General features: G+C 38.0%; 2 protein-coding genes and 2 non-coding genes across 8 annotated transcripts in view; 2 read left to right on the forward strand and 2 right to left on the reverse strand.

Annotated features, from left to right (window-relative positions):
* Nucleotides 1–439: 439 nt before the first annotated feature.
* On the forward strand, nt 440–513 carry trnai-aau. The gene has a single exon. It is a non-coding gene; the product is annotated as a tRNA-Ile (tRNA).
* A 773-nt stretch (nt 514–1,286) lies between these two features.
* On the reverse strand, nt 1,287–1,359 carry trnak-uuu. The gene has a single exon. It is a non-coding gene; the product is annotated as a tRNA-Lys (tRNA).
* Nucleotides 1,360–1,478: 119 nt separating this feature from the next.
* Nucleotides 1,479–13,713, reverse strand: atg9a (autophagy related 9A). Of its 2 annotated transcripts, none has more exons than XM_015392722.1 (20): nt 13,530–13,713; nt 13,180–13,235; nt 12,285–12,432; nt 12,147–12,190; nt 11,972–12,036; nt 11,730–11,879; nt 9,571–9,712; nt 9,273–9,413; nt 9,084–9,204; nt 8,792–8,967; nt 8,580–8,702; nt 8,218–8,405; nt 6,782–6,935; nt 6,418–6,597; nt 6,120–6,332; nt 5,801–6,024; nt 5,015–5,132; nt 4,684–4,942; nt 2,779–2,924; nt 1,479–2,692 (listed from the first exon to the last, which is right to left on the reverse strand). In XM_015392722.1, the coding sequence occupies exons 3-20, from the start codon at nt 12,385–12,387 to the stop codon at nt 2,684–2,686; spliced, it is 2,556 nt and encodes an 851-aa protein (XP_015248208.1). In that variant the 5' UTR covers nt 12,388–12,432; nt 13,180–13,235; nt 13,530–13,713; the 3' UTR covers nt 1,479–2,683. The 2 variants fall into 2 exon arrangements, with proteins under 2 accessions (XP_015248208.1, XP_015248209.1); XM_015392723.1 differs by having other exon boundaries at nt 13,485–13,713.
* A 7,731-nt stretch (nt 13,714–21,444) lies between these two features.
* The window catches only part of LOC107096178 (unconventional myosin-X-like), a 58,486-nt gene continuing 53,135 nt past the window's right edge, over nt 21,445–26,795 (forward strand). For all 4 annotated transcript variants that reach the window (XM_015392718.1, XM_015392719.1, XM_015392720.1 and 1 more), the window contains exon 1: nt 21,445–21,834. In XM_015392718.1, the coding sequence (XP_015248204.1) occupies nt 21,814–21,834 (21 nt within the window). In that variant the 5' untranslated portion in view covers nt 21,445–21,813. The remainder of the gene's footprint in view (nt 21,835–26,795) is intronic.

Genomic DNA, 26,795 nt, shown 5'->3' on the forward strand with positions numbered 1-26,795 from the left:
GGGCCAATCCGACTGTAACATTTTTCAGAGCCCTGCCTATCTCAAACGTCATTGAAAAACTAACCTGTATTCGACCAATCAAATTCAATTGACGGGTCCTGTACTATTCAAACTAGGCTCATTGAAATGTAGTTTTTATTAAGAATTGGAATATATTTTAATTGAAATTATTATTTTATCTAACCTTAAAGGCTAAAGGCTTAAACATATTTTCAAGCAAGTGGTTTAATGTATCTAAAAAAATTCTTATCATGGTTTAACAATGATCCATCTAAAACTGGTAGAAGTCGGTGTACTAAAGGAGTACTTGTTTTCTTTTTTTACCTGTTGCTTGTGCAAATTAAAACAACTTTTCTAAAAGGTAACACTATTCTGTAGTTTAAGTGTGGGAGACATACATTTTCCTCGGATGTTATCAGTTCACCTTAAAACTTTCCATGGCCGGTTAGCTCAGTTGGTTAGAGCGTGGTGCTAATAACGCCAAGGTCGCGGGTTCGATCCCCGTACGGGCCAAGACATTTTGTGTGCAGTGCTTTCTAATGCTTAGAACACAAAGCTTGAAACAATCAGATTAAGGTTTACTTATTTCCTTATACAGGATTGCAGTTTGCCTACATCTAATTAACGAAATACTAAAGGTTGAGCTTTTATTGCATTTATCCCCGTGCAGTCATCAAAATATGAAAATCTCCATATAGTATGTTATGACTTTGTCTTAGCTCAGGTAAACACGCTAGAAAAAACCTCTTCCCCACCAGCCACCACTGCCTCAAGACTTGCAGCCAAACCTACTTAGCCTATGTGTTGAATTACCGCTGAAATGGAAAGGCCAAGCTCATCAAAAACCGTTTTTTTTTTTTTTTTGTTTTTTTTTTATCTTGTCCAGTTTCAACTTTATAATCTCTAAAACAATGTAAACCACGTAACCAGTGGTTGATGGAAAAGTTTTGGAAAATATTAATAGTGAATGGTTGTAAAATTAAGTTAGTGACGCGGAGATTTTTTCGAAATACACTTTCTTGATTGGCTATGAGGATACGTGGCAAAAATGGAAATTCTGGAACGTGATTGGCTCTAAGGAGAAAGATGGAAATACTGGAACATGATTGGCTCTTCAACAATGACGATCTATGGGATTAGGCTTTGATTGGCTGTGATCCAAAATGGAAAGATGGAAATGGTGTAATGTAAGCTGTAAACGTAATTAGATGGTAATAGACAGTGTCACATTTAATGCAGAAAACCCAAAAAATGACACATATAATAATGTAGAGGAAAATAAATTTCGCCCGAACAGGGACTTGAACCCTGGACCCTCAGATTAAAAGTCTGATGCTCTACCGACTGAGCTATCCGGGCTCTGAACGCCAAAAAACACGTGAACGATTTTACAGCTAGCTTACCGCGATCACACCACTGCTTTGTGCAGTTGTAGTTAACCGTGGATAAACACTAGGAACGGCACGCAGATTGAGTGATTCATGTGTCTTTAATAGTTTAATTTACAACTGTACAAAGTGGTACTATACAGCATCTATAAAACAGAATACATCTGTTAGGACTTCAGTTTACCCGCACGTCTGCATCTTCCTTATACTTACAGTGTTCTTTATCAAATGTGAGTGCACATTATTAGGCACATATTTTAAAGTCATCCCTCATCATGGCACATCCATTTAATACAGAAAATAACTTAAGAACTTACAAAAAAGCATATAAAACAATGCAAAACAAACATCTGATGCATTGAAACTAACTATTAAAGTGCAATTCATCATTTAAAACATTTACAAAAGAAAATCAGAAAGAACTGTCATGCTGTGATCAGCAAAGATTATATATAAGGGGTAAGCTGGTTCTAAAAATGATCATGCATTTGTGTTTAGGGCCTCCTTAAGCATCAGATCAAGGCCTTAACACACATCAACATCCATCCCAAAATGCTGGTTTAAGTATGATGTGAATTCAATTAATTTGATAGACCATCTTCCTAATTCCCTTCAATATGCTTATGTTCATGCAGGCAACTTGCTCTGCATAAATTAGCTCTAATTGAACCATATTTAGGGCAAAGTTTGAAACCAATTTAGAAAGCCAAATCTGGAACATACATGTGAAGAGAAATCAAAGTATAATTAAAAGTAAAGTAATTTTACATAAGATTTCTTGCAAAAATGTCAGATGTAAGATTAACTCATACCAGAACACAGAAAAATTATTGTGTAATCAGTAGAACTCTGAACACTGGTTTAATTATTAGTACTGATTAAATAAGTCAATTATCTTTTTTAGATTTCGAAAAGAGCAATTAATTAAGAAACCATGACTGGATTACAGAGAGAAAGAGTCCTGAGTCTTTACATCTTTTTTCTGCTAAGTTGCAATAGGACATTGACTTTTATGTTGTAATTACACGACATCATAAACAAGTTTAGTGTGTAATGTTATGCAATATAACTTGATCTTGGATGTCCTCGATGAGAAGAGACGTTTCATGCCATCTGCCTATTTAAACATAAAGGTCAGTACTGGTTGTATTTTCCACACAACAATAGTTTAAAGGGGTGGAGATAAACCCTGCTGTTCATCTGTATTTTCAAGAGAAAAAGATCAATCCAAAGTACAGGTATGGAGAAAAAGGAGGATGCAAATCATCATCTATGACGATAATTCTTCCTATGGCTTATGTAACCTAGAAAAAAAAGACAAAGGAACAAACATCAAAAAAATGCAGCAAACATGAGAAAAACCTAACATCTACTACAATTAAATATTTACCTTGTGTATGTGAGGAGGAAGCTCATCCTCTGAGGTTTCCTCTTGAAGAGGCTCATGGTGTCTAGATGATGCTTTACCATCCTCTGCCCATCCACCCATTGGCAAACGCGCCGTCCTCACACTCTTTCCACCGCTACCAAAATGGTCTTCAAAAAGAGAAGAGAAGTCAGTTGAGATGAAACGCTCCATCTGAACTACCCTAATAGCGCCTATGATGTTGCGGGTGAAACTGCTCGTCCAAATACTTTCAAAACTTCATCACCTTACGGAAGTAACGCCTCTACTTATTGAGATTTCTATCGTTCTCAGCCCATAACCACAAAGACTTAGTTTTGAAATGTTTTTGTTTTTTAGTTTTGACTTCTGAATTTGTTCTATTTTAGTTTTCATTTGTTTTTAGTATTTGTTACAGAGTTTAATTTAGTGTCTATCTTTTGAAAATGCTTAGTTTTAGTTAAGTTTTTTTTAAATCAGTTTCAGTTATAGTTTAATCTTTTATGTAATACCACTTACTGGGACAAAAAGAAAAACAAAAAAGAAGAAAAGAAACAAATAACCTGACTGCCTTACCTGCCATCTGCAGGCGTAAGATGGTACACCGAAAAAAACAAAAAGCAACCTGAAACTAGACCTCTTATTAATGCATTATGATAAAGACACAAAGAGAGACTAAGCACAATGACTTTAATGAAAGAAAATACAGGTGCTCATTCATAGAGCACCATTCTCTCTTAAAATGCACTTTGTCTTAATTTGTTTTGTAAACTCTTATTACAGTTTTAGTTAGTTTTCCTGTTTTTAGGCTCTAGTTTGTATTTCAGGTAACAGGAATGTTCTTTTTATTCTAGTTTTCTTAATTTCGTTAGTTTTATTTAACAATAATTACCTTGATAAATGCACTTGGCCACAAAGATAAGCATGCACATTGGAAAACTGAATTTGCATCCTAGAGCTTAACTGATGGGAACCCCTGAATAGGAAAACGCTGCTTAATAAGGTCACGTTGATCCGTACCATCATATTGTACTGTAAATATCTTCCAAGAGACAAGAACAACTTTATCTGTCGAAACATGCAACAGGTATTTGGAGGTGGGGTGGTAGGACATTTAACAAAGAGTAGCTATTCTGGTTGAATGATAAGAGAACCAAGAAGAATCATGGAAAATTACACCTCTCTCCTTGGGGTTCACTTTCTAATCATGTTCATTCAGTTTATTTTTAAAACTGGTAAACCTAAGAAACTTCAAGGTGAAAATACTATAAACTATACTTTATTTCAGAAACACAGGGAATCTAGAATAAATACAATTTGTTTAAAATCTGATTTTAATGCAAAAAATCTGATCTGGTTACTCTAATGTTCACTGAAAACCAATGTTCTTATTTTGTTTTGTTGTTTCATTCAATAATATTTGTATCCAAATCTTACAAGTATAATCACATATTTGATTTTAAGTTAAAACATGTTAAATCATTTTATTTTACTCAAAAAAGGAAGTGACGTACTTTATTTTATGGTGCTTTCTGTAATAATCTATTTTCTGTCTTCCACCCCAATTACGTTTGTTTTGCATGTTTTATGTTCCTCCATGTAACGTAGATGATTAAACAAAAGGAAAAATAATTAGAACCATGGTCATTTGCATTTCAGCTGCACTTTTTTTCCTGTGATGATGTCCTCCCCATATGAAGACATAAAAAGCTTTGAGACTCTCAGTGAAAATCCAGATTGGTTAAATCAACACATCGTGAATAACTACTTAGTCTACAGATTGAAAAGCTTTGCAAACAAGAATATGATGCAGGGTATTCTGTGATACAGACTTGCTGTCAACTGTAAATAGAAAAAAAATCCACATAAGGCTTCAACAATGGAGAAAGAAGTGTGGATAATAACAAACACCTTCAGCGGGTCCACTGTGGCGCCTCTGACTGCTGCTCTGTGCCTTTGCCTCCTCCTGGCTCATTGCGGTGCCGGCTGAGCCTGAGCCGATGACGGGATTGGTAAGCGTGGTTGGGAAAGTGTGCGAACGCGGGAAATTTCTGGAGTGAGCGTTGGGCTCGCTCCTTACTTCATCCGGGATGCTGTCGCTGCTTTCGTCGCTCTCCTGCCTGTGCCAGGTGTGACGGGACAGATCACCACGGGACTGCTGTTTATGGAGCTTAACAGAAAGAAAAAAGTTTAAATATGTAATAACAATTAACCTGGTTTGTAAAAGTGTGTACGGATTTACCTCATGCATGTAAAGTGCATGAATGCTCATTTCGGTGGACGCATACTCAGACAGGACCAAACTAGTCAGCTGACCCTCCCACGCGCTGCTGCCTGAGCTCACGGTTCTGGCATCAGTTCTTAAAGGGAGAAAGGGGATGAAATGATAAATAACTGAGGTAATTTGATGATTGAAACAACAGGAAGGAGCATAATTCAGTGTAAGATGCTACAGGTTAGCCACAGGAGATAAGTTAATCTGAATAGGAGTTTATCCTCATTGCTTGTCTTTCTAACCCCTTAGTTGTCTTACTTGTTGTTACACTGCTGTTTATGGTTTTAATATACTTTGGGGGAATTTTATGTGAGTCTAGTGCATAGCTGTGAATTGGTGTAAACGTGTCTTCAAGGGTTTGTGTCCACCAGGAGAGGAGACACTGAAATATTTTCCCATTCTTCCTTAAAAATTAAATCTTTGCTCTAAAGTAGACCTGAGTGAACATTAGGGGTCAATGTTCACTCAATGCTGGAAGGTGAACCTCCACCCAGCCTCAAGTCTTTCGCAACCTCCAACAGATTTACTGTCAGGGTTGCCCAACAGCGTTGATCATTTTCCATACAGCACAGTTCTGGTACCATCATGCTTCACCATGAAACTGGGTTGTGAACCATAGATCACTCTTGTACATAGGCGAACTTAAATTGTGGTGTTATTTCTCTAGAGACGCTTGATGTACAGTTTAGTGTTGGGGAATAAAACCTAACAGCATTCTCTCTCTAAGGAATCTTAAAGAATGTGTTTCCTCACCCAGACCCTGCCATTGTTCTGCCAGTAAAACCACTTGCTCTATGAGCAGCACTCAAACTGCCTCTCAGGTGAAGACTGCTGCTGATTGGCGAGAGGGAGCGCAAGGCTGTCGCCCCGCTGCTTATTCCAGAAGCTGCATTGTTAGTTAAAGAGCTGTCGCAGGCGAAATGAACAGAAGCCAGAGTTGAAGGATCTGCCATTATATTTGCAACAAGACTTCTTGGCTGTGAGGAGCAGAAAAGGCAAAGGGGTAAATAAATAATCCACTGTGAAAAGATCAAACACAAACACAGAGATAAGATTTTGTTTATGACCCTACTTCAGACTCTGACAAGGAGAGTGGATGCGTGTCAGGGGCCGAGCCTGCAGCCTCCCTCTGGACTCTTTCTTTGAGCTGACTGATGAAGTGTGTGGTCTCTCGAGGAGGCTGCCAATGTGGGTTGGTGATGGCGAAGTGCATCAGTGATAATTCTGTTTTCCCATCCTCTGCCTGCTGGTAGATAGAAGCCTCAGTCTTCCCCTCCGACATCCACTGCAGAGCGGACGATCGAAAACACCAATCAATTTACTGTTCGTCACACGTAAGCACTTCTGACATCTGTTAGACTGAGCCTCACCGCAGGATGTCCGTGCTGTCTGATGTCCATCTGGGCAAAAGAGCAGGTGTCTCCGACCCCAACCACCTCCACCGTGAAATTCCTGAAGAAATCAATAATCTCCAGAGACTTCCTCCTCAAACAGAAGATGAGAATGATGGGAGTCACCACTGGACTTAGTAGTTCCTCAAGAATAAACACCTGGAAGGGAAATAATAGGAGGTACCTGAAGAACTCTGGAAATAATGTGTATTCATTTAAACTAAAATCACAAAAAATAAAATATGGAGCAGAATATATCCTGGAGCCAGTGCAGCTTACTACATACTTGGATCAGTAAGTTCTGACCCTTGAGATCTAATCCTCCGTATTATTTTGCACTTACAGCTTTGTACTGAAAGAGCTGGGAGAACTGGTCTCGGGTCTCGTATCGGTGTGCATTGCCCTGCCAGTGGTCTGGCATGTAGTGGATGTGAGCCAGGATGACCCGCAGCAGCTGTTCGGGGCAGAACACCATGTGTTTATCAGGGATAAATGACCTGAAGAGAGACAGAAAAAGGAAGAAAAAAAATAAACGTGATTGTTTGTGCCATCCTTGGCTAAACCTTATCAGACCCTTTGAATGAGAGTGTAGTGGATTTAGATCACATCACTAGACTCCTATTTAGTAAATATCAGACAGGGGAGAATTCAGTCCAGACATCTCCTTGGCCCTTCTCACACCTCATCCAAAAAGTAAGGTTTCTCCCATTCTGCATTTTTGCCTGATATTCTGGACCCTGCCTCTGTGATTTTGCAGCCCAGGCTTTTCACTGTTTCGTTCACCACCTCTACTCCTCTTTTTACACTGGAGAGTTCGACAGCTGGGGTCTCGAGGATAGTCTTGATACCCTGCAATTGAGTCACCATGTTTGTGACATCTTAGTTGGGTCCGAAATATGTATTTGGGTTTTTATTTCGCATCGGTATACATACGCTTGTAAATGGTATTTACGTATGAATAAATTAGGAAAATAGCCAAGTCTTCTTCTAAGCAGCCATCTTGGGCATGTCACCACCGGAAGTCTACCATTCTTTATTCTTAATTCCATCGCAGGTGAGTGTTACATCTGTAAAGTTTCTGTAAAATGCATTGATCATGTAGGGCAAAGAGTCTTTATGAGACTGAAACAAAAATACTACGAAGTTTCATTCAAGTAGAAAAGCAACTTTGTACCTTTTGACCCACTGAGTTCTGCCACAGCCCAACAATAAGGATGATTTCACTCAGACTGATGACTTCTTGTATTAATATGAAGCAATCTTGGCATCAGCTTCCAGCTTTAAACATTCCAGCCCAAACATTATCGAATTAAAAAGTCAGACTAACCAAATTAACTTATGTTTGTGTTTTATTGTTATCTATTCTCCCCCGGTGGGCACGCCATTAATATTTAGTACAGTTATCTGGGATGCAGGCTGTGTTAAATGACACTGATATATAAGCTGCACATACGCAGTCAGCAATCATTTGTCGTCTATTTCATGCTGCAACCGTGTTGGATTTCATTGACATTTTTTTTTTATCTTCATATTTCTTTAAGATGTGATTGGTCTGCTACATGGAACCTGCCCCTTTATATATGCGCATTCACATATTCATGATCAGTCAAAGCTGGATTGAGTTAGCGGGTTGAAAACCACCTAAGTGGTACTGCTGAACCTGATTACAATTGTAGTTGATTGGTTAAATTGGATAGATTGGAAGTAATCCCGCTAGGTTGAGCTTGCTTCGTGGTACAGGCTTCGGAATATTCCAAACACTTCAGCAACAGTGCTCACCTACAAACTGTGATGCAGACCCCAAGCAGCGTGATGGATGAGAGGACATGCTCCACTGCAAGAACGTCCTCATCGTAGATGGTCAGAGCGATGAGGACGGCCAGGAGGGAGCCGGCGAAAAACGCCACATTCTTTGCGACCACTGTCAGCAGTGGAGAAAGGAAGCAGTTCATGTACTTGGATGCAGCCTGGATACGGAGATAACAAAAAAGGGAAAGAAAGGATCATCATTGAATTCACTCCACGCCTTTTATTCTTTGTAATAATTAGCAATTTGAGTCAGGTGTGCTTAAGGAGGGAAACATCTAAAACATGAAGGAGAGAGGGCCCAAAGCGTTTGAGGGACGAGGAGGTGTACCAACCTTGTAGCCTTTACTGAGGCGGGACATGAGCTCATGGTCCAGCTCATTGAAATGACGCAGGTAACATCGACCATACAGGGACCAGCATCTTGCTCCCAGAGATCCAGGCTCTCGCTTGATTACCTTCATACCCAAATATACATTATTGCAAAATAGCTCCAAGTACAAAAGGTTTTAGAGTTTGTCCAAGTGGGCTTTTTTTTCTATTTTACCTCAGTGTAACTAAAGAAGGCATACAGAATCTGCCACACCAGGATGACTGGACACAGCAGCAGGTTTGCAACGCCGATCCACAGGATACGAGACGCCAGCCTATCTGCAAGCTCCAGCCTGTTACCTCCTCTCTTATACTCTGGCTTTAGACTCCACTCATTCTCAAAGAGAGAGCCTGCACAGAGAAATGAAAGCAACAAAATAAAACCTTCAGTTGAACTCAAAACCACCAACATATGCTTTTAAATCCACTTGCTTGTTAGCAAAATCTGAAACAAACTCTTTGTTTACCTGGTCCCCAGAAAAAGATGAGCTCAAAGTTATATTTGAGACCCCGGGTGTAAAACACACAGTCCCCAAGAACTGGAAGCCGAAATCTCACAGGAAGGAGAGATTTGTTCACCATTGCAACCTAAGACAAGCATGTTTAGGATGAGGTCAAAGGATTGAGCTACATTTTTACATGATTAATGTACATACCATGTAGTTTTTAAAGCGCAGGATGCGGTGGTAAATGTCGAGCTCTGTCAGTTCCTTCTTATGAATGCAGATCTGGTGCTCCTTCTGGATCTCAATGATCCTGGCCTGAACTTCCTGCCACGTTGCATAGGGAAGCTCCGACTGAAACACACAAAAAAAAGGAACAATAAAGGTCACAGGTCGGGGTTTGATGTATGCAGCAGCCATAAACATTGATGTGTGTATTTGATGTCAACACTTTGAATGTTTGCGTAACTAAAAGGCACGACAAACTGTAGTAGCAAAATGTCTGCCTCACCATGGTCATCTTGAGTGCGTTGATGTAGAAAGACCTGATCTCCCAGTAACAGCAAACGTTATAGAGGAATTTGACCAAGCGATGCAGCCAAAACACTCCAGAGATGATCAGAACAAATATCACAAAGGCATTGTCTTGGATACTGAGAAAGAAAAAAGGTCCAGTTTTATCGTTAGGAGACGAAACTTATCCACATATTTACATAAGCACTTTTCCTTTTGTTAGATTTTTTTTTTTGTAAAGAATGTAATCAATAAAATATTGTCTGCAATATGCAAAGATGTCCATGTGTTTTGAAGTTTCCCAAAATTTGGAAAGCAGGGTATCATCCTGGGAGTATGCAATAGAACAATACAGATTAGTACATTCTTGTGAAATGGAGGAAGAACAACATTTTTCTTTTGTAATAAAGATTTAATATGCAGTGACTGCTAGTTTTACTTATTCCTCAGAGCCAGTAGTTTGTTAAACCCTCCTCAGATGCAATTACAGCAGCATTGTTAGCACTTAATGCCAGTCTTGCTCTCATTTCGGACTCAGTGTTGTCTTTTTGACATTAAGGAATTGGAAATTAATTTCAAGGCCAGCCATAATATCAATAAATCTATTTATTAATAACCGGGAGTATTTTTTGGTTATGTTATAATGATTTAAATCCAAGCAACAACTTAAAACAACACAAACATAAGAAAGCATACAGTGATGTGAAAATTTTGCAGGTCTTTGCTTTGAGAGATGGTGGGACTTCAAACTTATATTGTCATTTAGTAAGGCAGCATAAAGTATGTAAAGTCAGCGAGCTGTAGTTACACAGAGATCGAGTTCACCATAGCTGCACAAATAAAGCTATCAGCCTGGGTACAGAACATACAGTATTGTTTAGGGCACTAGTTTCTGGTCCTACTGTTTGTTGTCTAGCTCGGTGCACAAACCAACGTTGAATAATGTTGAAAAGACATGGAACAGAGTGATTAAATACAGAGTTCATTTTTTTTCCTGGAAAATAACATTAGTCCTTAAAATACGCAGCTGTTCTGCAGAAATAAATGTTGAATGCTTTTGCATTTTCTTTTTATATTTTACACATTTATCTATATGGTTGTCAAATTACATACATTTTTTTCTATACAAGAATTGTTGTCGGTTTAGCAATTACGAGGTTTTAGTTGTGAGTATTAAATAAAGAAAGGAACATTTTATTTCAGTTCTGAGTGTCTTGTCTTTGGGTTTTTTTAAGAGAAAGTTGATTGTTCAGATTCACTTGAGAAGGACGCTTTGACCATGTGTCTGATCTGAAATAAAGGTTCTTGACTAGAAATCTATATTAGAGCTAAACGTTCTTTGAGGTATACCTCTACCATCTTTGAACGTCGAAGGTCAACACCATTCGCCCATTTCTCTTTGAAGATAAGCTCACGCTCAGTCAGATTAATGGGGCTTTTAGACTGTATCTGGGCCATGCTAACATATATGCCATAAACCCTCTTACTGTAACTCTGGTTTTAAGTCTAGATTCATCTTTTTGAAAGAGAAAGTTTGCCTTAGTCTATTTAGAAACACCTACAAAAAGAGGCAAAAATTAGGAAAATTAGAAAATAGAAAAAAGGTATTTTCTCTAAAACAAATAATCTATTTTGTTGGTAATATTTATAAAATCAAGAAAATATTGTTGATCAAAGATTTCACTCTGAAATAATCTTTAATAGTTTCCCTTATTAACCAGCAATGTTGGAAGGCTATTTGTTACATTCTGTAAAATGTGAACACAGAAAATCCTTCTAAGGGCCACAAATGGCCCCTGATCAAGATTTAGGACACCTTTGCATTAATAGATCTTCTTCCATTATCAGCAAATGTTTAGCTCAACCCAACTTCATCAGCTCTGTAAATCTCCCTGCCGAGGAAAGCCTTTTGAAAGGAATCCCATTGACAATGGATTTTATTTGACACATCACAGTAATTGAGGCTAAATATTAAGCAATGAACCCTTTTTTTTTAATGTTTTTATTTGTAGATATTTGGAAAACCATCCCTCATTTTTCTTTCATCTCACAATTATGCTCAATTCTCTAAAGGCCGGCCACAAGTGGTCGCTGAAGTTTTTGGTTATAATGTGAAAAAATACAATGTTCCCAGACATGTTTAGACATGAAACTCACTGAGCACTGCAGACATCCATTGGGAGGATTGCATCTGGTAAGGTGACTTTAGATGAATCTGTGTGATTTACAAACTTATTGGCAAAGAGGACGTCATAATCCACACAGTTGGCCAGAAAAACGGTGAAACCAACAACAAATAGCAGCTGTCTGCAGGGAGAGAGAGGGAAGAAAGCAGCAGAATCAGAGTAAACACCAGCAATTTACCTAGCATATAAAGGTATAACAGACTGGATACATACACCAGCTCAAAAATCTCTCCCAGCAGCATGCAGGTGAACCCATTCTTCTGATGCAGATTATAGACGTAATGAATATTAAGGAGAAACTTCAAAGCATCAGAGGATATCATGTGTGCATTAGACATTTGTATTTTGAGCACAGTAGACATGTTTCTTAAAGCAGAAAAAAGGATATTCTTTGAAAAAACAAGTCCAGGTTTTCTATGTGGTGCCACTGGGCTGGAAAAGAGGAATTTTAAACAGTTAAAGATTCAGGGTAAACTCCTTTTTTTGTATCCATTATATCAATCCTCTGTTTGGGATAGTGTCATACATTTGCTTCCCTCAGGCACGTGCATCATTAGGTTCTCCTCGCCAGGAGGAGAGTCGCTGTAGGACGCCTCCAGGCGCTGGTACTCTGTCTCAAAGTGTGCCATGGTGATAGAGCTGGTCCCGTCTCACAAAGCAGCCTGTGCTACAGCCTGCAAGAAATGTTGGGAAGGCAACATTGGAAGAACATAAGAAGATAATAAAGGTTTACATCTCAATTAAAATGAAGCAGGAGATGCCAACATGGCATCTAAAGAAAGTGGTAGAGTAAGTTTTTCTGTTTTTATGCAGCACTCCTCTCTTGCTGCACACTATTGGTCAGCTGGCTGAACAAAAGGCAAGCTATTGGCTTCAAGACAACTAAAGTTGCTTGTTGGAAACATTTCTGGTCATGATATAATACAAACAACATCAAAGAGTGAAACATCAACCACCTTATTTGTCAACTTTATGAAAAATAAAAGACATTTCTTTTTATAAAACAAAGACTATTAGATCAAATCATAATTTCTCTTATAAAATCTCTGTCAATCTTTTGATAGCTTAAACGTCTCGCTCAAACTTATCATTTCAAGCATTGTATTCTGGCTAGTTTCCTTAAAAATATTCACTTTAACAATTGAGACATTGGGTGTTTGCATACATTGTTGAAAATATAAAAAAACAAGTAATGAACTGGAACAAAAAACAGAAATATAAATAAAATGCCCCCCCCTAGAAATTAACAATGACAGTGAAATGATCCCCCACACATAATTTGTTATCTGTTTGTTCTCTTTTAAGGGAAGTTTGTTATGCAGAATGACGTCCTGTTATAGGAAATGGTAAGAGAACAAAGGGGGTAAACAGGGCAGACCTCAGGTAAGAAAACATGATCACATGAAGGGGCAGAGACTTACAGCCAGTGAAGCCAACTGTGGTCCATCCTGCTCTGGAAGCTAGTCAACATTCCGAGCTGCAGAGAAAACAAGAGTCGCTTAAATTAGATACGAAATGAATGTAAAAGAAGAAGACTGTTTACATCAAAATCCTGCTTCTTGGTGGATATAACAACAAAATAACTGAAATAAATATTTACATCTAACACTAGACAAATCAGCACCCAGCTACACGTACATAAAATATCCCAAATAACAGTTTTTTAACATTAGTTTGGAAATGCTAGGTATATATGACGAACAGAAACAGTCGAAGCAGCATTTGCATTGAGTGTTGACGTGCTTTAACAGCAAAGGCCTGCCTCCCTCACCAATAATAAATGCCCTCTCGGCTCCCGCAGCATGAAATCCGAACGCTTTCCGTTCCGTCTGAATCGGCCTAAATGTCAAAATCTGTCAGATTTTACGATGACTCCTTATAATTTTCGTTTTCCCTCTACTCCCTCTTAAAGTCAGGCACAGAACAGTTTCATTTTCGAAACACCTAGCGTTGTGACGTTCGTCACAGCTAACAGGCAGCAGCACCATCCAATCAGAGAACGGTATCTCTGACTTAAAATAAACCAGCAGCCAATTGTATTCGTAGAAAGGCGGGCTCTGTGCAAACCATTGCCTTGCACTATTTTGGGGTTTTAAAAATGGCTATTTAGCACCACCTACTGATTATTTAGCAGCAACACAAACCTTTTATTTATATATGATTTATTTATTTTTCAAGGCTGCACTAATTTTTTTGTTGTTTTCCCATGTAGGCACCCAATTCTGCTAATAACTTCTCAGATGTTAATGTAGGATACACAGTTTCCCTCTTTACCCATAAAGTGTGGTTCCACCTCTTACATTTGAATGTAATTATATATTTTTTAAAATATTGCTTTATTACATAGCTTTTTTTCCCCTTTAATTAAATTTCTTATGACAACATAAATTCCCCTGAAACTACATGGTATTGAAGTTGAGAAAGCAAATTTATCTAACATAACATGTTTGCTAATATATACAATATATATAAAAAGACTATATCAATTATTCAAATGTATGCTTATGAATTTGTTGCTAAAATGGCTATGAAGTGGCACCTGTAACTTTTTGGTTCTTCAATCAACAATAAACTTTTTTACTGATGTTTTTTGGAGGTTAAAGCAAATAAGTGACAAAAGAAAGCCAAAGCAACAGACCATGATATGTCACGAAATTCATGTGATGCTGATGCAAAGGAATAGTTTGAACCATGATAAAAAAAAAAAATAAATAATGAATTTGATGTTATCAATCCGAGCACCAGTTGAGCTAAAGGTCAAGCCGTTGTAATTCACCATATGTCATATGACTTTCTCCAAAAGAAATAAAATATGTTTTATCTAATGAGATAAATATGTGCCTTGCAAAGAATATTTACTTCAGTTCAATTTGTTCATATTCAAAATTGTGCATAATTGTGAAGAGAATTTTTTTTTTCATACATGCTTTATATATCTTTTTATATGAATATTTATCCAAATCTCAAGTACTTTAAAGCCTTTAAGCGTTTACTTCCAGAACCGTTCTTCTTTCAACCTTTCCATCTACTCTGATCAGCTTCCTGAAAAGAATCCTCTCCAGATGATGTTACCAGCTCCATGTTTAAGAGCGGTGATAGTGAGGTCAGGGCGATTTAAGGTTTTATTCCTAATAGATTTCTATTGATCTGACCAGGATACCATTTTCTGTTTTTTTTTATATATATATATATATTTACACAGAATCTGCTTTGAAACATCATCATGTATGTTATGATGCTCACCCATAAATGCCAGATTAGTGAAGCTATTAGTTAATGGCTATTCTCTAACCAGATTATCCTGAACTGTGGAGTTCTGCAACTCCTCCAGAATCATTGGTCTCTTGGCTGTTTTTCCTGTGGATGCTCTCCTTTACTTAGCCTGTCAGTTTTGGGTTGGGTTTATTGCTCTGGATTTCATTTAGGGGTAACAGACCAACTAAGGTCAAATGCAACAAATACTGGACCATTTAATGCGTAAAGCGTTTATAGTGTTTCTTACTCTTCTTTTCTGGTGTAAATAATTCACTGTAAATGTGCTAAATCTGTTTTTTAATTTTTAAGTTAATTTTATTTTATTAAATTAAACATAAAAAGATATGGCCCCTGGAATTACAACAATTTAAACCAACAAAAATTAAATTTGCCTGTCATATTTGCTTCACAATCATGCCTTGGCAGCAGGGATGTTGTCCAAATAAATATTGGGTCATATGTTTAAATAATTGTAGAGTTAATTAGAGCTGAGGAGCTGAGTCCAAGCCAAAAAAAAGGTCTTTTACAAAGCCAGACTCATCCTTTTGTCGCTCTCAGCCTTGATAAATATTAATATCTGAGTGTTAAGTCTCAGTAGTGACAGCTGGGCTTCATTCACACTACCAGTGCCACGCTATTAGCACTTCTGACTGAAACTGTTTGCACTTTTGAGGATTTTATTGATCAGGTTTTCCTTCACAAACCTTGATAACATGTGTTGATCTTTATAATCCAGCGTTTCTCTCACACACACAATGTCACATTTTCAGAAAAAGTGCTGAGGTGTCTTGAGTCGGGGGTAGTCTATGTAATCCAGTTAAACACTGATTTAAGCAATTTAATCCATTCTGATGAGGATTAGGCTTTAATAAAGTAAATCCATTTTTTTCTTGTCATAACAGACAATAGAAACTAAAAGGTAACATGCAGAATAATACATCTTGTAATGCCTAAGGATTTCTCTGCCTCTTTCTTTTATTTGTTCACTATAGATGAGTTATTCTGATCTCATGGTTCTGGATGTGTGTGTGCATGTATAACTGTGCGCTCCTGTAGACTATAGCTGTCTTATTAAATTACTCTGTTGCCTGCTGGGAATTATGGGGGTCACTCTGCGAGGCGATTTGGTTCAATGACTGTCGTGCTGCTGTAAAAGCCGGGGGATGGGGGCTACAGAAGGGTGAGGGTAGGGTGTGGCATGTTGGGGGGTTCTCACTGGATTAGATAATAAGGATGAGATCATGTTTCCAAAGCAATTAAATTAGATTAGGTCCTTCCCAGCATAGAAAAAAACAGGTATGAAATCTCCATGCAGGTATGCAACCCTGTTTTACAGAAGAAAATATTTTAATTATTGTTCATTTTCATTTGAATGCTGTTGATTATTGTTAGGCAGCCCTTAGTGTTATAGATTCAAGTAATTCTATTCCAACAATTCCGAATTTGGAATTAAGGAACTTCCATACATATAGATTTGTTTGTATAATATGTATTTTTAAACTAAAAACTATTATTTAAACTAAATAAAATATCCCTTTTAAAATATTTCTTTAGGATCTTGCTTCGTCATATACAAAAGAATAATAATATTTCAACACATTTAGTAACACATAGACCTTCAGTTAAATATTTCTTTTCTTTTTTTTTTCTTGTATTAATCAAAACCTCTCTTTCAAATGAGCTTTTGGATACCTCTTCCATTAAAAAAAGATCTAAGGGTCGATTACCTTTTAAAGCCTAAACCATTAAAATAATTGTCAGATGAACTTATTTTTAGCTAGAATTGTCACTGAACATACTGAGAGATGAACACAAAAATCATACATTTTGAATCAGTGGGCAAAAATTGCCAGGATGTCAATGTTTTTTCTTGGAGGCAAAAAACCAAAGAATAACACAACAGTTTATTAAGTGAGCCACAAACCTGTACTTTCTAAATAACTATTTAAGTAGATTATAAAGAATAAATATCAAATTGGTCATAAGGACAAATAAGTTATGGTTTCTTTTGACATTGCACATTATCATGAGAAACCAATTTTATATTACACCTGAAAAACTAATCTCGAAAATGTAAAGTTTCATAAAATTAGTGTGTTTGTCCTTAATTTGAACAGGTAAATAAGATCTACCAAAGGAAGGAGGGTTTTAGTCCTTAAAAGATCATTAGATAAAACAGAAATCATCTTATTCCTTCTGCAAATTGTCTTACCTGCCTACTTAAATCAAGGTAAAACTAGATAAGTAAGTATCTTATATCATTTGCAATAGGTCAGACTTTTCTGTGGAATTTACAATAAATTTTCTGCTCAATACGTGTCTACTAGTTATAAGCATTTTTCCAGCTTTATATGGCACAATAAAAGACCCAGAGTATAATACTCAACCCTTCAGCTGCCAATGGAGCAGGGGGGTATGGCTCTACCTTAGTGGACTATTACATGTTGGCCCAGATTAGACCCTTAGCGTGCTGGTGTAATCCAAACTACAAGTCTAAATGGAAGAACCTAGAGNCACTGACAATGTAGAGGTCTCAAAAACACATGTATCCTGTAGTCCTGAGGTTTATAGGGTTAAATAGACCTAGATCTAGGCAACTGGGAACATCCCCATATTTGTGTTTGTCTCACCCTTTCAGGCATCCCACGCTGATTTTTTTTTCTTATTTCTTACTTAACAGTTTCCCCCTTCAGAGCCATTAATTGATATCTCTGAAAGAGGTTTCACAGAGGGCCAAACTCTTGAAGAGAAAGAGGAGGGTGTTAATAAATAAAGAGAGATTTATGGAAGCTACGGTCGTAAAACTAATTGCCTGCGGCGTCGTGAGTCATGCCTTTTAGCACATGCAACATATGTCTACTCAGTCAGACCTCAATGAGACGTATGTGCTAAAAGCTCAGAGTTAACGTTAGCCACATTTGATTTGATAAATGCATGTATGGAATTGAAATTCATGATAATGAACTTGAGAGCTTATGTCTGACTTATTTACAAGTCGGCCGAAGGTAATGACTGCTTCCCCAGTCAGTCTATGCAACTAGAGAAGACATAATAGAAGATCTCTGCTGAGCTTTGCTCACTTCACTCTCCTGAGTGTGAGAAAAAACCCCAAACAAAAAAAAAAAAAAAAACACCAGACGTTCTCATGTCTGTTCATTTCAACCCATGTCTCCTGCATGCATTTAGCTTATTGGAGGAGGTGAATTGGTGACGTTCTGATATCTAATCATGCCCAGCTGTGTTGTGAATCATTATTACTGCCTTTTCTGACATAAGCAGTTCCCTACCAAAGCCCCTAATGAAACGCAGATAAGAAAATATTATTATATATCCTTATCTTTGTTTTATTTATAATGTTGGAATCTAATGAAACAATTACATTCTAAACTACAGCAGCATAATAAGTTTAAAATTCTGTTTTGAGCAAAATCCTTTTTTACCCCCAGACAATTTAAATTTATTTAAACATTTCCAGACTGCTGTGGGGTTCATACATTTAATCTCTGACTTAGAGCCAATTTCCATCTTCCTCTCTGAAAGTGCATTGCACCAGCTGGTATTCATAAATGTCCTGGGAATTGTGTATAGTCCAGGTTTCCACGGAGGATCGGCTCCCATTTAAAGATGCAAACATGTAGATGACTTAGTAACCTCTGCACAGAGAAAAATACTGAAACCATATTAAATCAAACCTTAAATCGGACTTAGCTCACACTTAGGGTTACCCTGTTTTTTTTCTATTTGCTGAATACCACAATGAACCAGCTGAAGAATTCACAGATGATTTGTTTTTTCTTACATTCATTAATATCACAATGCCTTAAAATTATAAAATGTTCAGTTTTCAGACATAAGTCATCAGAAACAAAAACCTTCAGTCTAGCAAGGTTTTAAATGTTTGTGTATAACAATGGGTCTGCAACCTGCTGCTCTGGAACCACGTGTGTCTCCTTGGAGCCTCTACAATGGCTAAAAATTATTTAAAGAAAAAACCACGGTTCTTTAATAAAACACACCAGTCTGAAAGGCTTTAGTGGTTTTTATAAACTATATTTGAATTGACTTTTTCCCAAAAGAATGAAATTTAAAGAACCAGAAATATGTTTTTAGAACTATCTTTCTTTAACAGTGTGTAAATTGTGTTTTTTTGTTATGATCACTTTTTACATGAAATAATATCCTGCAGAAGAAAACCCATGCTTTATGTTGAATAATTTTTCGAATGTTTTTTTCTCATTTTAAAAGCTAAAAATACAAATAAACTGTTGGTTGTTTAGGATGGCAACATATTTCCTAAGGCAAATTTCAATCTGAAAAACTCACACAAAGAGAAAAGACAATTAGGAGAAATGTATTGATATAATTACATTGTCTTTGGCACTCAGACCTGGGCAGGAAACATAGCACATAGCAAAGAATAGGGCTGTTTCCCCACAGGTCTGGAACTGGTTGTGGAGTGGAGATAGATGAACTCGGTCAGTCTATAGACTGCTGGTTAGCGAGACGGTATGCTGAGCTTTATGGGGAGATCCAGTGGACTGCGTGAGTTGATACTAGAGCTTCACTCAGGGACCTGGAAGATGGAAGTCCAGTTGGATAACACAGGTTGAGAGAACCTGTCCATGATGAGCAAGCATGAAGCGACAGTGGAGAGGAAAAACTCGCCGTTGGAAAGAAACCTCGGGCAGAACCAGGCTCAACATGGCGGTCTTCTGCCGGACCGGTTGAGATGAGGGAACACAGTAGAGTCCAGGAGGAATGACACTCTAATGAAGCTTTAGATACGATGGTGGAGGAGGGGCTGGAGGTGGGTTGAAATGGTGTTATCTGAATGAAGTCACACAGCGCATACTCTGCCTGCGCACAGGAGCAGACAGGTGCGGATCGGAGGCCTTTTAAGATGAATTTAGGATGCCGATTGGCTTTCGTGGAGGTGTGGTTCAAAGCTGTTTGGCTGTGTCGCAGGTGGACGTATGAAAAGCAATGAGTTTTTTCAGTTAAACTTCCGCCTAGGCTCATATTTAATAAAAAAAAAGGTTGTGTTTCATGTAATATTTTAGGGCTAACTCAGACTCAGGAAAAATGGCTGTTTGGATATGAAAGGTTGCAGTGCTAAAAAAACTTTGTTACATTTAATTAAAATTAAACACCTATATACCAGACTGTAAAGTATAAAGGAGGTGGGGCTATGTTGTCGAAGTAACTGGTGGCTTAAACTTCATTAAAGAGGTGACATCTTCTGGAGAGGATAGCATGTGGAAACACTGAACCAACATTGTAATATATTGTCTTAAAGGTGGCTGATGATGCTTAGCATTCAATCAGATCATTTGCAAACTGGCTTACAGACATCGGTTAGAGTGCCTATCATAGCTCCTGGTCCCACTCTACTGGATGATGTACATCAGTTCTGTCATGATTAACAAAAAAACATTTGACCCGAAGAAATAGAGTTTAAATACAAGTTTAGGATATTTGGGTAAACTATAAAAAATCTGAACACACTTAAAGATTTAAAATTGGTCTCTCATTGCTTTTAAATTTAGCAAATATGAATACTTTTCTTAATTCTCACAGACATAAATCTGGTGAGGGTTTAGATTGATTTAGCTTTTGTTTTGTGTGTCTGAGAAGGCGTGTGTGTGTACTTGCACCCTGAGGGGGGTTGGGTATAGTTGCACATGCTTTTCATATTTAACTTGTTTTTGGTCCTCAATTTATTTTCGATAGGGTAGGGATTAGATTCAGGATTAATTTGTAAATTGGTAACAGGTTAGGTTTAGGCATGTACCAATAATGTTTAGATTGAGGGGTAGGCTACAGAAACGGTTGAAAATGAATATAAGAGTTAATGCATCTTTTAAATTGCATATCCTCAGGCAGCAGCGGAAGACCTTCCAGCATTAAAAAAACACATTTAAAGATAAATGATGGGATCAAACCAGTTCTTCTGGTGACACACTTTTTGTTATTCATTGTACTTATTATACTGATGATGGCTTAAAGGTTAGGCCTTCCCTGCACCTTTATACCTTTATTAACTATAACCTTCCTTTATTAAAAAAAACAACATCAGAACTTTGTAACAACTAATTGGTAATCTTTAAAATCTTTTAAGCAATTGCTCTTTAACTTTCCCCCTATAAATAAAGCAGCTGTTGCACCTTTTAATTTAGTTCTCTCACAAACCCAGCCTCTTAGATACACTTTTTGTTGTCTTAATTTTCTTGTTATCTTAGATAAAATTGATCTCCTAGATTATCAACAGAAAAGTCATTTTAGTATGCCAGCATCTTTCTGTTGTTGCTGTGTGAATGGAGGTTGGGTCTGCACCGCCCCACCGGTGTGTGCGGTTCGCAGTTTGAAGCTCATCCCCCGGATTGGTCCTCTCTCCTCTCTCTCACATCCACACAGGCATCCCTACACATGTCTGCACACACAAACACGCACAAACACACACATCTAAAAGAGGCAGACCTGCAAAACGACGTTCGTCTCAATTAGAGATCATCAGAGGGCTTTTTTGTCTTTATTTTCATCACAGCCTCCTTGGATTTCTCTCATGTGTCCGTGATTGCGCACAGCGCCCCGACAGTGGATATCTACGTCAGATCGAGACATATTTTGGCAGCAATAAGATACCGGTGAATGGGAAACAGAGTCACGGAACCTTCTCCACCTTCCCCCCATCTTGACACACACGTGCGCCTTCCCATTGGTGAGGTTTGCGCTCCTGAGAGCGGAGCCGGTGCGCGCGCTCAGCCGGGCCGGGCGCGCCTCGTCTGGGAGGAGTAGAAGGGATGGAGTCGTTTTTCACAGAGGTGAGCCGTTCAGGATCGGTGTCAATGCATGAGGGATAAACATGAATGCTTACATCTGTGTGCATCAATGCATTTGCATGGAGGTTGTTTTTTTTTTAGGCTGCTGCGAGATGCGTTACGCGTTTTTTTTTTTTTGTTGTTGTTTCCTTTTTTCCATTTTGATTCACGTCCTCTACGTTGGAGGTGTTGGGTCGGTCCTGCTCCTCTAATTTTCTCATGCCAAAACAAAAAAGGTTTTATTTTAGATCTGCACATGTACTGTTAATAAAAAGGGCCTCATTCATTTTATTATCACTGCAGAGAATCAGGGCCTGGCTGAAGGCTTGTTGGAGTCAGAGCAATTGAACCGCAACAAAATTGGCCAAAGGAGGTTGGCTCTGGTTTTTGGGTCCATAAGGCTTTAGGATTAAATCCAATCTGTGATGGAAGAGCAGACAGCAATGCTGTTTATCAACAGTCATCCTATGATGCACTGTACAGCACAATATGGAGAGAAGAGTGGGTGAATGAGATGGTAGAGGCGTTCATGGGTGGGTATGGGGGAACAGAGAGGAGGGGGTTGCTTCTTACTAATATGGCAACTGGTATCAGAGGCTGAACAATTGGCCAATTTTCTAAAAATAATTGTGAAGAGTTGCTATGTAAAGCTTTCAGGCATTAAACTGAAAAACACAGGCGTAGCCAGAACATTTTTAGAAGGGTGGCCAGGCAATAACCAATGTACACTGAGGGGTGCCCAAAAGTAGATAGGCACCAAAGCCTCAGGGTCAATCTACAATGTTCCAACAGGAAAATTAACGAGCAAAACATCCATATTTTATAAATAAAGACAAAATATACTTTCCCACATCCTTAGCTAAAACAAATAGGCGAATATATCAAACATCGGTGCTTTCTAGATAAAAGGTATAGTGGATACAATTCTTTCATGTTTGAGTTTTGGGCAAACATCTTTTCCATCATCATTACTTACCTACTTTTATCAGTAATCATTTTGCATAAAATTGATATTTACAAGTGCAAATATATACATAAAGTGATCATTTAATAAGTTTATATTAAAATGGTTATTTATCTACGATTTCACTGAAGACTCCTAAATGATTTTTCTCTTTACCCCATAAAACACAAAATTTATTTCTTTATCATCGGGGTGTGGCAGACTAGTGGTTAGGGCATAGGGCTTTGAATCCTGAGGTTGTGAGTCCGATCCCCCACTTCCACAGACTGGCTCCCTGCGCAAGACCCTTAACCCCACACTGCTGCCCGGGCGCCGCACAATGGCAGCCCGCTGCTCCCCAAGGGGATGGGTTAAATGCAGAGAATTAATTTCGTTGCTCTGTAATTGTGACAGTGGAATGACAATACAGTTGAATTCTAATCTTAGTATATTGATGTGCTATGAAAAAATTTTAATGTTTTGAATATTCCATTTGAGATTGCTGCTGCCACCATCTGTATTAGAGGGTTATAAATGGTAGGGGTGGCCAATGATTGGCTAAGGGTGGCCATGGCCACCCCTGGCCCCCCATCTAGCTCCGCCCCCGCTGAAAAAAATCTGGCCTCAGTTGAATTACAATTCTAGGTGAAACATGCCCTACTATATACCTTATATCTTTATTTCTTGCACCATATTTTGTAGCAGCAATTAAAAAGTTTTATTTATTGTCAGGATCCATCCTCTCCAATCCAGTTACCCCCTCCCTTTTAGTTAATCTGATATGGGTTTAAATGCTTGTCACTTTGGCAGTGATTTCATGCAATCTCTAAGTGTCCGGCGCTGAATTAAATGTTTTTCCACGCTGCTATCAAAAACTCCCGCTTGCCTAAGACTAGGATTTCTTTTGACAAACCAAAACAAATAAGAGCTAAGGTATTAGATCGAATGAAAAAAAAGTGAAGCATAATGGGTAAACTTGTATTCTCTCGCTTTTACCCCTTGGTTGAAATCTAGAGCAACCGATGTCAACAATTTATTACACAGTCCACATTTGTGTAACCAAATGTCAGTATAAATCCAGCTGTTATGTACAGTCCTAAGAGTTTTGTTAGACAAAATTAGAGAATAACAGGGTCATCACCAAGAGGCACGGCAGACAGCTCTAAATGTTATCAATTTGTGGTGAAATTTGAATAGAACTGAGTTAAACTTATTAAGCTCTGAATACGTCTCCAAGAACCGTTCAAGCAGTTATCTAAAGCTGGAAACAGAGGTGCAGAACAGCAAACCAAAATATGGTTACCAAAGTCATCCACTGGTCTGCAACATGCACCTCCAGAGCCACTACTGGCTCTAAGTTTATGTAAACATTATGTAGATTGAGGCAATTTTAATTAACCTAAAATTTGCTTTATGAAGCATGTTTTTTTTTTTTATGTTGTTCCCATGCAATATTTGCACATCATTGCTGCAGCGGGATTAAGAAATATGGATTATTGTTATCAAGCTGCAAGTTAGTTTGATGCTGTTTTTCCTTCAAAAAGATATTTGAGATATTTATGAAAAAAAAATATCAAATGTGCATTACGCTTGTGTAGCTATTATTGTGTAGTATTTAGCTCTAGGAGCTACACAGACCTTTGCCTCAAGTAGGATCATTTCTTGTAAAGGTAATTATGAGTCAATCTGGCTCTTAAGACAGCTAGAAGAAAGCCAATGTTAAAAGAGAGCGAAAGAAATTCGAAAGTTGAATTAAATGTGCTCTAGTTAGAGGAGATAAAATCCAGATCTGTTAGCCAACATGCTGTGGGGACATGAGGGTGGCAGCATAATGTTCTGGGGATTCATTCCTGCATCTTTAAGTTGCTGGGAAGATGGATATGATTGAATAGAAGGCTGGAGACTAGGTTGGAGCTTCACCTTCTAGCAGCAAGATAAAAATGCAACTCAAGTTAAAATCTGGTTGTTTTGAATAAAGTGTATTCATCTCCCTCTTTTCTAGATTTTGCACTACTGTTCATTGTCATCACGATTTTTTTGTCCCATTATTTTAATTTGCAAAATATTTTGTTGTTAATGCTTTTGATTTAGCTAACTGTAGGAATCAGAGCCATCAGTGCTCTCCATGCAGGCACATTCTGTAATAAGCCTCACTATAGAATATGACTGACCATGACAGGCCTTTGAGTCAGCGTACAACCACAGCAACAACCATCTACACTGCTTCATTTCCCAACAGTCTGTCTGTAAAATATTGATCCCAGCATTGATTAGCAGACCACCATATAACCAGCTCTACAGCCCCAACAGCACACGCTGAAAGCTTCTATGAGATGTGAAAATGGAGAGATTTATTGAGTTATATATTTGATACCCACAAGCCTTATTTCATAAAGCAGGACTGAGCACTGAGTTGTCTGTTCATTCAGATGTGTCTATCCATTCTCCACTTATATTTCTTTCCTTTACTCCATCATCTTGTTGCATGGCGCCATTAATAATCATTCCCCCAAAACCAGAGAGAGGGAAACGATGAACCTTACCCCTAGTTGGTCTCTCAACCCAGGCAGAAAATGTGATGGCTGTCCCACCATTCAAGCATGAAATGTCAGGTGGCATTAAACTACTGTATAATCAACATATCTTTAGACTGGTTTGGGAGCTTCTAGTTTTGACACATTTAGAAATATGATTTGCACTTTATACTGGGTTCAGAAAGAAATTTTAAATTATTAATGCAGATTTTAAAGTCTTTCCTCAATGTTTTGGCACAGTTAGGTTAATCGACATCTCTTATATGGAAAATGTGACACTCATCAAGCCTCTTCATCAAGCCCTTTTTAACTTACCAACATATGTTGGTAAGTTAGAATGTTCTTGGTAAAAAAGAGGGGAAAAGGACACAAAGACCTGATCTGGTAAGAATCTTCGGAAGCCATCTAAGATTCTGTGGCAAGATAAAATGCTCTGTAGTTCCACACAAACCCTATAACCTTGTGTCTTTACTTTTAGTGGGGTTGCATATGTGGCACACTGGGATATTAACTATTGCCTATTGTCTGCACATAAAAACAATAGAAAACTGGATTAGAAGACAAGATAAAGCTAAAACTTTAATAAAAAGGCAAAAAATTCTGTATGAGTTGTACAGATATATATAAAAGGTCTAAAAGATCTATTCACACAGATAAAAGGGGGGGCATAATTTATATAATCTATGTAAATATTAATATTACATTTTTAGGGTGTTTTTTTTGAGAAAGACTACTTGCAGAAGCTGAGTATCAGAATGGGGAAGGAAGGGGATTGAAATAACTTTTAGCCAGCTTGTTGCTACCAGACTAGCTGGTCTAAGCATTGGAGAAAACTGCTGATCTACTGGGATTGCTCACACACTATCACCTCTCAGGTGTACTGATAATAGTCAGAAAAAGAGTAATGTATCCAAATGAAAAGCCAGAGGTCAGGTAAGAAAGGACAGATTGGTTGGAGACTACAAAAAGGTAACAGTAGCTGATTTTTACAATCAATGTGTACAGAAAACCATCTCTGAACGGACACTGTCAAAATTTGGCTGCAGGAGATGTGTCCCTCCTGTCAGCGAACAGGAAGCTGAGGTTGAAGAGCATTGGAAAATAACAAATTAGAAAAAATGTTCTCTGTCTGATAAGTCTCATTTTATCTTATGTGTTCAGACAATAGGGTCAGAACTTCTTAGTTCTTAGCACATTTTAGGTCTCTTAAAACCAATCAAGCTTTGTTTAAATTAGCCTGTGACGACCCTGTCAGATGACCGACTGAGCTGCTGCAGAGGTGGCTCTATCATTTGGAGTGCATTGGTCACCAATTGGGAACACCTAGGCTGTGTCCGAATCTCCACCCTAATCACTATATAGGGCAATATATAGTGGTTACGCCATTTTAGATGAGAGTCTGAACGTCTATTGGATGAAAAAGTAGTGGACTTGAAATTTTCCACAATGCACTTTGAAAAAGTCCATCCGTGTCATCCATGATCACT

Source organism: Cyprinodon variegatus, unplaced genomic scaffold (assembly GCF_000732505.1).
Source record: "Cyprinodon variegatus isolate N-32 unplaced genomic scaffold, C_variegatus-1.0 Scaffold604, whole genome shotgun sequence".
In the NCBI taxonomy this organism is placed as follows: domain Eukaryota; kingdom Metazoa; phylum Chordata; class Actinopteri; order Cyprinodontiformes; family Cyprinodontidae; genus Cyprinodon; species Cyprinodon variegatus.